This window comes from Trachypithecus francoisi, unplaced genomic scaffold (genome assembly GCF_009764315.1).
Source record: "Trachypithecus francoisi isolate TF-2019V2 unplaced genomic scaffold, Tfra_2.0 Lachesis_group3, whole genome shotgun sequence".
In the NCBI taxonomy this organism is placed as follows: domain Eukaryota; kingdom Metazoa; phylum Chordata; class Mammalia; order Primates; family Cercopithecidae; genus Trachypithecus; species Trachypithecus francoisi.
In genome coordinates this window covers 14,235,103-14,248,810 of record NW_022681468.1, presented here as the reverse complement: position 1 = coordinate 14,248,810, position 13,708 = coordinate 14,235,103, and the positions used below count along the sequence as shown (strand labels likewise).

The 13,708-nt window shown below is 53.8% G+C and overlaps 1 protein-coding gene across 6 annotated transcripts in view; it reads left to right on the top strand.

The window, feature by feature from the left end:
- The window catches only part of RIN3 (Ras and Rab interactor 3), a 185,071-nt gene that overhangs the window by 139,055 nt on the left and 32,308 nt on the right, over positions 1–13,708 (top strand). For 5 of the 6 annotated variants that reach the window (XM_033191533.1, XM_033191532.1, XM_033191537.1 and 2 more), the window contains one exon: positions 7,375–8,868. In XM_033191533.1, the coding sequence (XP_033047424.1) occupies positions 7,375–8,868 (1,494 nt within the window). Of the gene's footprint in view, positions 1–3,901; positions 5,863–7,374; positions 8,869–13,708 lie in introns of those variants that run through there. The other variant, XM_033191536.1, reaches the window with a different exon arrangement.

Genomic DNA, 13,708 nt, shown 5'->3' with positions numbered 1-13,708 from the left:
AGGTTCCTCTCACCTGCAAGAGTGCAGCTTCTCCTAAGGCCTAGGAACACGGTTTTTTCGTTAAGGGAGATGTTCCTCCTGGAAGAACTGCATCCCTTTCTGGAATAGACAAGGCTTCTCTCCTCAGAGAATTTGATCTTAGGTACAAGGAGGAAGTGGAGAAGGGAGATTTCCATTTGAGAAGCCAACAGCAGTTCAGATTCATCGTCAGCACTTACTTCCTTGAGAACAGGATTTAAATGGAAGCTGAGTGTGTTGCAGCTTAAGAGCTCAAGGGATCTATGTAGACCTGGTGTCCCCGAGTGCTGAAAGACATGAAGCCGAACTCACCACAGTCATTTTTCCCTGGAGCCAAGGAAAGGTTCACTTTACAGTCATCTCCCAAACGGCTGGAGACTCAGAGCCGAAGGAGCACATCCTATCAAAGGCCAGAGACCTTGGCCCTGGCATGGGCAGGCTTGGGCCCTGCCAACCTTCATATGAAACAGTGATAATAAATATGGAAAGTGCAGCATGTGTCAAGGGCCCTGACACACTAGGCATTGTGCCTGGCATATCACACGTTGTTCTATGAAGGGACTTTGGTGGAAAAGAAGTGAAACCCACTCAAACTAGCATAAAAAAGAGACTCAGAGAAAGGGCACCAGGGGCCCTCTGAGAAATGGAGATGGAGGGTTAGCCGGGCTTTGTGGGTGACCGCAGCTGCCCTGTCACACATGCCAGCTCCTTGCTCCCTGTACATGGCCTCCTTGCTGACTCAGATTCCTACTCCCCTGGTTCCCCGACCAGCAGGGCTCTGACTCAGCTCACAGCCCTACCTGACCACTGTTCTTCATTCAGATTGTCCAAGGAGAATCCAGATGACCCCTGGCCAGCCTAGTGCTGAGGCCCTGTGAGCCAGGGGTTATCTTGTATAGTCAGCATTTCAGGGAAGACCAAAAGGACAATGGGAGGCAAATTCATTGCCACACGCCCACACATACATTATCTCATTTATTCACATAAAAGCCCGTTTTACAGATAAGGAAATGGAAAGTTAAGGAGTCTGAAGTGTTTATTCAGCTATAAAAAGGAATGAAGTGCAGGGACTGACACATGGTACTGCATGGAATAACCTGGAAAACATGCTAAGTGAAGGGAGCTGATACAAAAGACCACATATGCTACAGTTCCATTTGAATAAAATGTCTAGAATAGGCAAATCCATAGAGACAGAAAGCAGATTAGCGATTGCCAGGGGCTGGATGGAAAGGGGAATGGAGACTGACTGCTTAATAGGCATGGGGTTTCTTTTGGGGTTATACAAAATGCTCTAAGGGCCGGGTGCAGTGGCTCACGCCTATAATCCCAGAACTTTGGGAGGTCAAGGCAGGCGGATCACGAGGTCAGGAGTTCGAGATCAGCCTGGACAACATGGTAAAACCCCATCTTTACTAAAGATATAAAAATTAGCCGGGTGTGGTGGCATATGCCTATAATCCCAGCTACTCAGGAGGCTACGGCAGGAGAACCACTCGAACTCAGGAAGTGGAGGTGGCAGTGAGCCAAGATCATGCTATTGCACTCCAGCCTGGGTGACAGAACGAGACTCTGTCTTAAAAAAAGAAAAAAAAAAGTGCTCTAAAATTGATTGTGGTGAGAGTTGCACAACTTGATGAATATACTGAAAAACACAGGCGTGTTTTTTAAATGAGTGAACTCTGTGGTATGTGAGTGATGTCTCAATAAAGCTGTTATCCAGAGAGAGAAAGAGAGATCAACTAAAGGGCTTTCCTCATTTTGGAATGTAAACAAAAGCTGAATTCACACTCAGGGCTTGCTGAGTTTGAACTCCGTGCTCTGCCTGCACTGTGCCCTGATTCTCAGCCAGCCTTGCTCACCACTTCCCACCCCTCAACCCTTTCCTCTACTTGCTGTGCCTCCAGTGGAAAACAGCATGGCACCCTTTTGCCAAGGAAGCCTGGATTTGGCATTGGAATAGGCAGGGTAGTGGGCCCCACCCTCTGCACCATGCCCTCCACATGCCCGCCATGTGCTGCTTTATCTTATGACACCTTTTTGTCTTATAATAAAAGTCAAGCATGTTGTGTCTATTTGTTTGTTGTTTGAGATGGAGTCTCACTCTTTTTGCCCAGGCTGGAGTGCAGTGGCATGATCTCAGCTCACTGCTACCTCCGCCTCACTGTTTTAAGCGATTCTCCTGCCTCAGCCTCCCAATTAGCTGGGATTATAGGGACTGACCACCACGCCTGGCTAATTTTTGTATTTTTAGTAGAGATGGGGTTTCACCATGTTGTCCAGGCTGGTCTCAAACTCCTGACCTCAGATGATCTGGCCCGCCTCGGCTTCCCAAAGTGCTGGGATTACAGGCATGAGCCACAGCGCCCAGCCATGTGTGTTTGTTTTTAACTGACAAGACCAGAACAGGCTGAGGATGAAAACCACGCATAAACTCACCACTCTTGCAAGTTCAGGGTGTGTTTCCTTCCAGTTTCTTTTCCTTGATACACCTAGACGCAACTGAAAATACAGTTTGGTTTCTTGCCTTCTGATTTTGTGCGAATATATTTGTGACTTCTACTTTTTTCCCTAGAGCCCAGAGCCAAGGATTATCTAGTTAAGGCTAAAGATTTCCTGAGTTTCCAGTCAGCTGTACGATCTTGTTGTTCTAGGAAGTTCATGAGGCATATGTGTTTCTTGTCATTAGTGTCATCAGTTTTATTTTTTTGGCATGCCACTCATTTTCCTATGACAAGAATGCAACAAATAACCAAAGAGTTGCACCAGGCCTGCTGTTGAGATAGGGATGATGTTGCTGAAACTCAGCTATTGATTTGCAGGCCGAGTGCCATGTGATGGCTCACAGTGTGCCTTCGTGAGCCGACATAAGAAAGTCCAAATTCAGACTTGGAAAAGCCAGCGTTCGAAAGTGCAGGCTATATAAGGTGTAATCTTGAACTTTAAAAGCTTACCAGTTAGTCGAGGCCAGAAAACTAACATAAGGAGGAACAATTCAGCACTCAGCTATATTCAGCCATTGATTACAAGTGTCAAAGGAATTTAGAGAATAGGGATTACTCGCAGTAGTTTTCAAATATGTTACAGTGTGTATGTGTTTAATACTTTAAAAATATGTTTAGGAAAGGCGTCTGTTCTGTGGCTCTTCCAAGTTTGCTTGTAACTTGCTTTTTCCTTTACATCAGATGATGAGCATTTTCCTAGTTATTAATAATTCATTGAAAACTTGACTTTGTATGTACAACAGCCTCTGTCTTTGGGATGCCACATGAATATTTATTCACTGACCTCATTGGATTTTTTAGTGTTTCTGTGGCACTTTGCTGCCTTTACTCCTCCCCTTCCTGTCCTGCCGCTAGCCCCAAGCTCCCCAGGGTAGAGTCTGAAGTTGCCCTCAGGACCTGCAGCCCAGCCTGTGACGTGGCCCAGGTTCTCTGAGGATAGAAAGAGTGGGCATCTGGCAAGAGGTGTCCCCAGCCAACGCTCAACAGGCCTCGGGGCCAGCAAAATCGTGGCCTCAGTCTGAGGCCAAGGCAAGGATGGGCCCTTCTTTAGGGGAACTGCCGCAGCAGAGCCAAGGCTTGGTATGGCGCCCCTGGGGATTGGACCCCACAGCTTTGCCGACCAGACCACTAGGATTGCATGACGTAGGGTTCCGTTTCTCCCCTGGCCTTGGTGTTCTGCAGGCTGCAGAGAAAGTTACTCACTTCCTTTTTTTTTTTTTTTTTTTTTTTGGACCATAAAGCCCTGTCATGCCACTGTGGTTCCCTAAGAGGCCCCAAGACCCTAGGATGCAGCCCTTTAGCTCCTGGCTTCCCCCACTCCTTGGAGTCGCATTGGCTTTGAGACTTTTGCCCTGACATGGTGCAAACCCCAGGCCTGTCTTGGGTCAGTGAAGCTGTGTCCCAGGTACCCAGGCCGAGAAGCCTATTTGCCTGAATCCATATCTGCTCTGTTCCTGCCAAAATCCACACCTGAGCAATGGGAAATGTACTCTTGTGTTCTGTGCCTAATGGACCCATCCTGTCCCGTGGGAGGCTGCCCGGCTGGTGGCCCATCCGCTTATGGGGCTCCTCTGCCCTCCTTCCTGCCCTCCTCCTCTCACTGTCTTGTCTTTACACATCCTCCCGTGGTTCAGGTTGTCCCCATCTTGCCATTGAAACTAACCTTGCCTGTGTCCCCTTCCTCAGAGGCCTGACTCTCCGCTCCGGCTAAGCTAATCCACTCATGGGTGCCAAGGGGCTGACACTGGGCCCCCGCTCTGGGCCAAGCACTATCTCAGGTGCTGGGAATACTCAGATAGCTGAAGCATTTGACTGCCTTCTGGAAGCTCTGAGTCTGGTGGGAAAGTCCGGCAAAAACACAGAATTACAGTCCCAGTGATGGTCACTGCAGGAATACAGGCGGGGTGGGCAAGGCCTGAGCGCATCGGGGAGGCACTACCAGACAGGTCGCGTTTGACCTGAGCCTTGAAGGACAAGTCAGCGTTTGCCAGCTGGAGAGGGTGGGAAAAGAATTCCACGCAGAGGGAGTAGCATTAGCCAAGGCCTGCTGGTGGGACAGCGCGTGGCACGTTGAGGAAGAAGTGAACGGCAGATAGAGTGGAGTAAAGACTCGGGAGATGATGCCAGAGAGGACGTTCAGGGGCCAGGTCCTGCAGCCTCAAATGCCAGGCTAAAGGGTTGGACGTGATTCTCAACAAAGAGCCTCTAAGGGCCTGCTGTATGCCCAGCCTAGGACCACAGGAGGAGAATGAAGCAGAGGGGGCGGCTACAGCCGTGATCTGGGTGAGCAGTGATGGGATGGCCCAGCATCAGTGGGCAGTTCTGTATGTTATCTACCCTCATGACGCCATCTTCACCCACAGGAAGAGTCTGGAGGTGGGCACCGGGGGTCTCAGCTCACATATGGGTCTGCTGCCCAGTTACCGTGGGGTCAGTCTGGCTGCCTGCTTCTCCTTGCTGGGAAGACTCCCAAGGAGGCAACTTTGTTGGGCCTGTGTAGACATGAGCACAGTGCTTCAAACACTCGCTCCAGAGGCCAGGACATGTATGGACTCGAGGCAAGGTGCCTGGGAGAGTGAGGCATACAAGGAGGAGCCATGAACTGCCCGAGAAAGCAAAGGGCCTCGGCAGTCACAAAGAGCAGCTCACCCAGGCCCTGGCAGAGGCCGCTCTGGACACCATGTCCTCGGTGACTGTGATGGGCACAGAGCTTTGCACATTGGAAAGAGTCACAGAAAAGATTGCCATGCTTGCTAGTGTGGTGACAGCTGGCCTCTCTCCACTGGCTGTGATATTCAGGCAGCCAGACACAGGGTATCTGCCCAGGACAGGGCTGGGGGGTGCACCTCAGAGGGATGCACACAGCTCACTTCTGGTCTGTTTATTCAGTCCCTTTGTCCTGGGAAGGCACCTGCTTACCCTGATTGCATTGGTGACTCCAGCCAGCAAGATGGCAAATGCCTACATCCCTGATAGTGCCCCCCTCTTAGAGCGAGCACACGGTTGGCTGCTCCAGGCCATCTTGTGAGGTCTCCTTTCAACATCAAGAGCCTGTTGTGCTGTTGCCACATCCTGAGTTCTGGGCTGCAAGCCACCCTGCTACTCACCGATGCCGGGAGAGCAACCGATCTGGGAAGTGTCGCAAGTTCCTATGAAGGAAGACCGCCTAACACAGAGGCTAAACACACAGGCTGTAGAACCAGCCCGACATGGTCAAATCCCAGTGCCTCACGCCCCAGCCTGGTGACCCAGGGAGAGTGCTTTCATGTTTCTGAGCCTCCTACCCTCATCTGTGAACTGGGGGCAAGGCCTATGATCAGGGGTCGGCAAGATAACCCAGGTAAAGCAAGTAGCCCGTGGGCTCATGCACGGCAAGAACGCCATGAATGTTTGCTCTTGTGATTATCCTTGATGTTATTTTCCATAGTTTTCTTAAGAGTGGATTCCTCCCAGGAGTAAAGAGCCCTGGGTGAAAGCCTGGCCGCACCAATTCACAAGGAACTCAGCACCTGCCTGGGTAATCCTTTATCCAGCTCCAAACCTAGCAGGCTGAACAAGACCTGGGACCCATGTTCCTCTCCAGGAGGAAGCTTGAGTGAGCACAGGGTAGCCTGTGCGCCGACTGCAATTGTTCTCAGGATGTAGCATCCCTGTGCGCTCTTTGGAGGGTCCTGAGCCTCTGTCAGATGCTTGCCACGGTGTAGACCACACAGATCAAGAATGCCTGTCCCTAGCCTGCTTCGGTAGCCACAGCCATGGCTGAGCCCCTGGGGACTGGGTCAGTAGAAAGGCAGGCACTGGAACTCAGCTCCACGCTGCAAGAGCCTTGGCTTCCCCTGACTATGGCAGAGGACCAGCTTCTTATTTTAAGCTCAAGATTGACCTGAGTCAGAATCACTTTGTGGTGAGTGGCTGCTCCCGCTTGGACAGCCGGGTCTGATCTCGCTGGCCACAATCCATAGATGTGTCCTTCTCGCATATAATAACCATGGAGGCCGGGCCTGGTGGCTCACGCCTGTAATCCCAGCACTTTGGGAGGCCGAGGTGGGCAGATCACCAGGTCAGGAGATTGAGACCATCCTGGCTGACAAGGTGAAACCCCGTCTCTACTAAAAGTACAAAAAATTAGCCAGGCGTGGTGGCAGGCATCTGTAGTCCCAGCTACTTGGGAGGCTGAGGCAGGAGAATGGTGTGAACCTGGGAGGCGGAGCTGGCAGTGAGCCAAGATCGTGCCACTGCACTCCAGCCTGGGCAAGAGGGCGAGACTCTGTCTCAAAAAATAAAAATAAAAATAAAAAAATAACCATGGGGGCCAAAACAGGCCCAGTATTCCTTACTCCTCGCACACCTATGATGTGTGCACCATTGTGACCCCATTTTAGGGATGACTAGACTGAGGCCCAGGAAGGTCAAACCACCTGCCCCAGAGCACCCAGCCGGTTGGCTGTAGGAGGTCCAGGCCTTCCATCCCTTGTGCCCTCACCATGCCTTCCCCATGGCTCCAGAGCACAGTGTTGTCACCCCACACCCTGTGTCATCAATGCCCGCCGAGGTGGGCTGTCACACCAAGGAAGAGAACTGAAGCTGAGCCTGTCACATTACCCCCGGCCCCACCCCACACTGCTGGGGAGGACCAAGTGGGGCTTCCCCTCTCTAGGCAGGAAGTGGTGGGAGAGGTTTAAAAGCGTCCGAGAGGGGAAAACAACCCCGGAGTAGTGAAGCAAATGCCTTGAACGGCCCTCCCACGGCCCTGCCCCACCCCACCGCGGACCCCGCCCACAGACCCTGCCCAGCACAGCAACACCTAGTGCCTGGCACAGACTGACCACCTGCCTCTCTCTTGCTTCCACAGGTTTCTGGGACTCCTCGCTGAATCCTCCACAAGAAAGAGGGAAGCCAGCAGAGCCTCCAAGAGACCGGGCCCCCGGATCCCCGCAAGTCTCCAGCCTCAGGCCCACAGCCCATGACGCAAACTGTGCCTGTGAAATCGAGATGTCGGTAGGAAATGACCGCCTGTGGTTTGTGAATCCTATTTTCATCGAGGACTGCAGCAGCGCCCTGCCCACCAACCAGCCACCTCTTGGAAGCTGCCCTGCACACCCCTTGCCACCCACGTCTGATACTACCTCACCCACCTCCAGGTGGGCCCCACGCCGCCCACCACCTCCTCCCCCAGTGCTGCCCCTGCAGCCCTCCAGCCCAGCCCAGCCCCCTCTGCTCCCTGCTTCTGCACCCGCCCCTGCCTGTCCTTTGCCCACCTCTCCCCCAGTGCCTGCCCCCCACGTCACACCGCATGCCCCAGGTCCCCCAGACCATCCGAGCCAGCCGCCCATGACGGCCTGTGAGAGACTCCCATGCCCCACTGCAGGCCTGGGCCCCCTCAGGGAGGAAGCGATGAAACCAGGGGCAGCCTCCAGTCCCTTGCAGCAGGCCTCCCCCCCGCCACTGCCTGCGAAGAAGAACCTTCCCACTGCCCCTCCCAGACGCCGCGTTTCTGAGAGGGTGTCCTTAGAAGACCAAAGTCCGGGGATGGCAGCAGAGGGGGACCAGCTCAGCCTGCCTCCCCAAGGGACCTCAGACAGCCCTGAGGACACGCCCCGGGGGAGCACGGAGCAAGGCCAGGACACAGAGGTGAAAGCAAGCGATCCTGACAGCATGCCGGAGCTGCCCAGGAAGGCCAAACAACCCCCAGTCCCACCCCCCAGGAAGAAACGGATCTCTCGACAACTGGCCTCGACCCTCCCAGCTCCCTTAGAGAACGCTGAGCTCTGCACACAGGCGATGGCCTTGGAGACACCCACGCCAGGTCCACCCAGAGAGGGCCAAAGCCCTGCTTCTCAGGCTGGGACTCAGCACCCTCAGGCCCAGGCCACTGCCCATTCCCAGAGCTCTCCAGAGTTCAAGGGCTCCCTGGCCTCCCTCTCAGATAGCTTGGGGGCGTCTGTCATGGCCACCGACCAGGACTCCTACTCCACTAGCAGCACGGAGGAGGAGCTGGAGCAGTTCAGCAGCCCTAGCGTGAAGAAGAAGCCCTCCATGATCCTGGGCAAGGCCCGGCACCGGCTGAGCTTTGCCAGTTTCAGCAGCATGTTCCACGCTTTCCTCTCCAACAACCGCAAGCTGTACAAGAAGGTGGTGGAGCTGGCACAGGACAAGGCCTCGTACTTTGGCAGTCTGGTGCAGGACTATAAGGTGTACAGCCTGGAGATGATGGCGCGCCAGACCTCCAGCACGGAGATGCTGCAGGAGATTCGCACCATGATGACCCAGCTCAAGAGCTACCTGCTGCAGAGCACCGAGCTCAAGGCCCTGGTGGACCCCACCCTGCACTCTGAGGAGGAACTCGGTCAGTGCCCCGGGAGGAGGTGGCAGGGAGGAGAGGGCGGTGGGGCTCACAGACTCAGGAACCCCTTAGGACAAAAGAGGCCTATGCAGTGGATGCTGTTGGTGCCCACCCCCCATCCCTTCCTGGGCACCAGCAACTTTCTCCAGCTGCTGCAAGGTCGGCTGCTAATGGTGCCCAGCTCCCCTCTTTCCTAGAGAATTGACCTTGACCGTATAGGATCTATATTATCTGCACCCTCTCTTCCATCATCAGTGGCCCACTACGAATTACTCCCTGCCATGGGGGAGATGAAGACTGGCCCCTTGGCCTCAAGCAGGACCGCTGTGTGATGCAGTTTATGCTCCAGGGCCCGGCGAGATCTGGCTGAGGCTGAGAGTTCATCCTTGCTCAAGCTTGCTCTGCCTCTTCCCACTGCTCTCACTCCCTGTCTTCTGAGTCTTCTCAGTGAAATCGCATGCACCCAGATCCCTCTTTCAGGCTCTGCTTTCAGGGAACCAACACAAAACAGCTCACTCCTCTGACCACCCCTTCTAAAGTAGCCCCCAGCCTTCCCCACCCTCACCAACCTTGAATCCAGTAATTATCAAAGCTTTTTCCGATTGTGGTTCACAGTAAGAAGTAGCTGTGAACAACCACACACCTATATATATTTAAAATATTAAGGCCTGGCGCACTGGCTCAAGCCTATAATCCCAGCACTCTGGGAGGCCAAGGCAGGAGGATTGCTTGAGCCCAGGAGTTTGAGACCAGCCTGGGCAATATGGCAAAACCCCATCTCTACAAAAAATACAAAAATTAGCCAGGCATGGAGGCGTGCTCCTGTAGTCCCATGAGGCAGGAGGATTGCTTGAGCCCTGAATGCCAAGGCTGCAAAGAACCAACATCCCGCCGCTGTACTCCAGTCTGGGTGACAGAGTGAAACCCTATCTCAGAAAGAAAATAACAGCTGGGCATGGTGGCTCACGCCTGTAATCTCAGCACTTTGGGAGGCTGAGGCGGGTAGATCACTTGAGGTCGGGAGTTCGAGACCAGCTTGGCCAACGTGGTGAAACCCCATCTCTACTAAAAATACAAAAATTAGCCAGGTGTAGTGGCGGGTGCCTGTAATCCCAGCTACTTGGGAGGCTGAGGCAGGAGAATTGCTTGAACCTGGAAGGCAGAGGTTGCAGTGAGCTGAGTTTGCACCATTGCACTCCAGCCTGGGCAACAAGAGCAAAACTCTGTCTAAAAAAAAAAAAAAGGAAAGAAAAGAAAAAAATACATTCTGTCAGTTCACACTGCTGTGGCCAAAGTGGTTGCTAAACACTGAGCTGCTTCTGAGCTAGTTGGTAAATAGTTACTGCCCCAGCCGTCCCCTGGTATCTCTAAGCCTCTCTTTCCCCACCCAATAATGAAAGAGTTAGTGCTGGGTATGGTAAGGGACGCGTGAGCCTCTGAACACAGTAGATTCATAGTGAATGTTTCTTAGAAAGGGAGCTTCAGATGTTCCTTTCCCAGGGCTACTGGATTTTGCTAGCGGACTCCCGAAAATGAATAGGTTTTCGAGGCCACAAGATTCATGATGGCATTTCAGGTGTGGTGAGGGGTGATAGGATTGAGATCTGCGGCCAGTGCTGTGTGTGTGTCTACACAGGGCCCTGTAAGCAGACAGTTGACAAAGAGTTATTGGGCACCCGACTCCGCATCAGGTGCTGGCTCAGATATACAGACAGAGGTGAACAAAGCACTCAAAAAGTTTCTGCCTGTGGGGAGCTTACAGTCTAGCAGGGGTGACAGGCAAGAAGGATGAGTAGGGCCGGGTGCGGTGGCTCACACCTATAATCCAAGCACGTTGGGAGGCCAAGGCGGGTGGATCACCTAAGGTCAGGAGTTTGAGGCCAGCCTGGCCAACATGGTGAAACCCCATCTCTACTAAAAATACAAAAAGTAGCCCGGTGTGGTGGCATGCACCTGTAATCCCAGCTACTCAGGAGGCTGAGGCAGGAGAATCACTTGAACCTGGGAGGCAGAGGTTGCAGTGAGCCCAGATTGTGCCACTGCACTCCAGCCTGGGCGACAGAGCGAGACTTTGTCTCAAAAAAATCAAAGTTAAAAAAATAGAAAAATTAGCTGGGCATGGTGGCATGTGCCTATAGTTCCAGTTACTCAGGTGGCTGAGGCACAAGAATTGCTTGAACCCAAGAGGCAGAGATTGCAATGAGCCAAGATCGTGCCACTGCACTCCAGCCTGGGCAACAGAGGGAGACTCTGTCTCAAGAAGAAAGAGAGAGAAAGACAGAGAGAGGAATAAAGTATAAAGTGTAAGGAGACACATAAGTGAGCACATGTGGATGGAAGCGAGGTCAGGAGGCTGTTGTGGGGCAGGACCCCAAGGGCCTTGTGAGCCTCTCTATGGACCTCACATCCAAAGGTGAGTGACCTCACTCACATGTGAACCACATCACTCTGGCCGTCACGCCAAGTGGGAGCAGGGAGACTCAGACTCAGTGTGAGGCTACTGTCACAGCCGAGGTGAGCAGTGAAGGTGGCTGGGACCAGGACGGAGGCAGCACAGAGGGGGAGACATGGTTGGACTCTGGGTCTGTTGTGAAGCTGGAGCCACAGGACTGGCTGGAAGCTGGATGTGGGAGTGGGAGAGGGGAAGTAGGATGTGGACATGTGGGCAAGCATTGTTGTCCCTGGGAGGCCACAGCGTCCATCCTGGGGCAGGCACTGGGGAGGAGTCGAGGAGTTCAGTTTGGGACATGTGACACTGGAGATGCTTATTAGACACCAGGTGGGGAGGTCAAGCGGGCCATTGAGGGCTGAGTCTGCAGTTCTGGGGCTAAAGAGAGATGTCTGGGAACTGTCAGCACAAAAGGAGCCATGAGACTGGATGAGATCATCTGGGTCTGAGACTGAGCCACAAGCACCGTGCAGACCAGGAGGGCATAGAAGGGCACGGAAGGACATGGAAGGACATGGAAAACTCCAGTGGCCCAGAGGAAGCTGTGGTCAGCCCTGCCTTCCAGAGTTGGGGGAGTGTAAGAGCTGAGGCCCAAAGGGTCAGGAATGCTAAGGTGTGGAAAGGGTGGTGGATGGACTTTCTTCTGGAAAGGGATGACAGCGTGGACGAAGGCCGAGAGGTGGGGAATGAGGCTGGAGGATCACGGGCCATTCACACAGGCAGTGAAAGTCAGCCTGAGGATTTGGCCCAGAGGTGATGGAGCCCCTGAAGGGTGTGTGTGGAGGGCAGAGCAGAGGGGACAAAACAGGGGGACGGCTCAGGAGACTGCGGCCATGCAAGGCCAGTACCTGGTGGCCTTCAGCAGAGCAAAGGAGGTGGAGCACAGGCTGGACCTCTGCTGGAAACAGCAGGAATGACTCCAGCCTCAGGGCAGCTGGCTGGCAGGATGCAGACACACCATGGGTCCTGTTAAGGGCAGATCTGCCTTGGGCACCAAGATGCCAAGAGGTGCTAGACTTGGAGTCTGTCCTGGCAAGTGATATGGCAGAGTGTCACCAGAGCCTGCTGTGGGCACTAATGTGTGGGGCAGAGAGGTTTCCAGGCAGTGAGAGGTGGCAGCTGAGCTGAGCCACCAAGGACAGGAGGGCTGGAGCTAAAGAGACGGAGAGAAGGGCCCTCCAGCGGGTGGGAACAGGGTCAGCATCCACAGCAACGGTGCCATTCCAGACACTGCACATGTCAGCTTCATGACTGCAAACCCCAGACCAGATGGGTTTGGTCATTGTCATGCCCAAGAAGCCACAGCTCAGAGAGGTCCAGTGACCTGGCCATGAGGACAGAGCTGGTAGTAGAGCTGAGCTTCAGACCCAGGCAGCCCAGCCCTTTCCATGAGCTGAGTCCTCTGCCTCCACCTCTTCCTTCCGAGCTCTGCCCATGTGTGTGGCCAGTCAGATGGTGAAGGAACTTAAACCACATAAAAAGGCCAGACAGGGCGGGGCATGGTGGCTCACACCTGTAATCCCAGCACTTTGGGAGGCCAAGGAGGGCAGATCACCTGAGGTCAGGAGTTCAAGACCAGCCTGGCCAACATGGTGAAACCCCATCTCTACAAAAAATATAAAAATTAGCCAGGCGTGGTGATGGGCACCTGTAATCCCAGCTACTCAGGAGACTGAGGCAGGAGAATTGCTCGAAACCTGGGAGATGGAGGTTGCAGTGAGCCAAGATCATACCACTACACTCTAGCCTAGACAACAGAACAAGACTCTGTCTCAAAAAAAAGACAAAAAAAAAAAGGCCAACAGAACTCCATGCTTAGGGTGCTTCTGGTTTTATTAGGGAGACAAGTCACAAGAAACAATTGGATACAAAACAGTCCTAATGTGAGGCTGCTGAGGGCCCGAGTCTGGAGAGGAGGTGCCAGGAAGAGATCCTGCAGATGTGAAGGGGCTGGGAGGGCGTGGGCACAGCCCTCTCATTTTGCAGTTCAGGAAGCAGGCTGTGGGAGGGGAAGGGACATGGCCGAGGTCATGCAGAAGCCCAGGACAGTGGGGAAGTGCAAGTCCCTGCTCCCAGGTCAACTCCCATCTGCACCCATCTCTACCTGTGGAGGCTCCAATGAGGTGGGGAGGTGGGCGTGGAAGAAGGGTCAGGAACCGGGTGAGGGAGTTGAGGGCAGCCCTGTGTTCTGCTGAAGGGGAAGAGGAAGGCAGCAGCAAGGGACCCAGGATGGCCATGGGCCAGCCCCCAGGCCTGCGTGGCAGGGAAGGGCTGTCCGGGCCTCTATTGAGACCCAGCCCCGTGGGAGCATGAGTCCCTCCCTCCTCTCTCAGGGCTAGGGCAGCACAGGTATCTCCCTACAAGAACAGGGCTTGGGACCTCCCCTTACTGAGC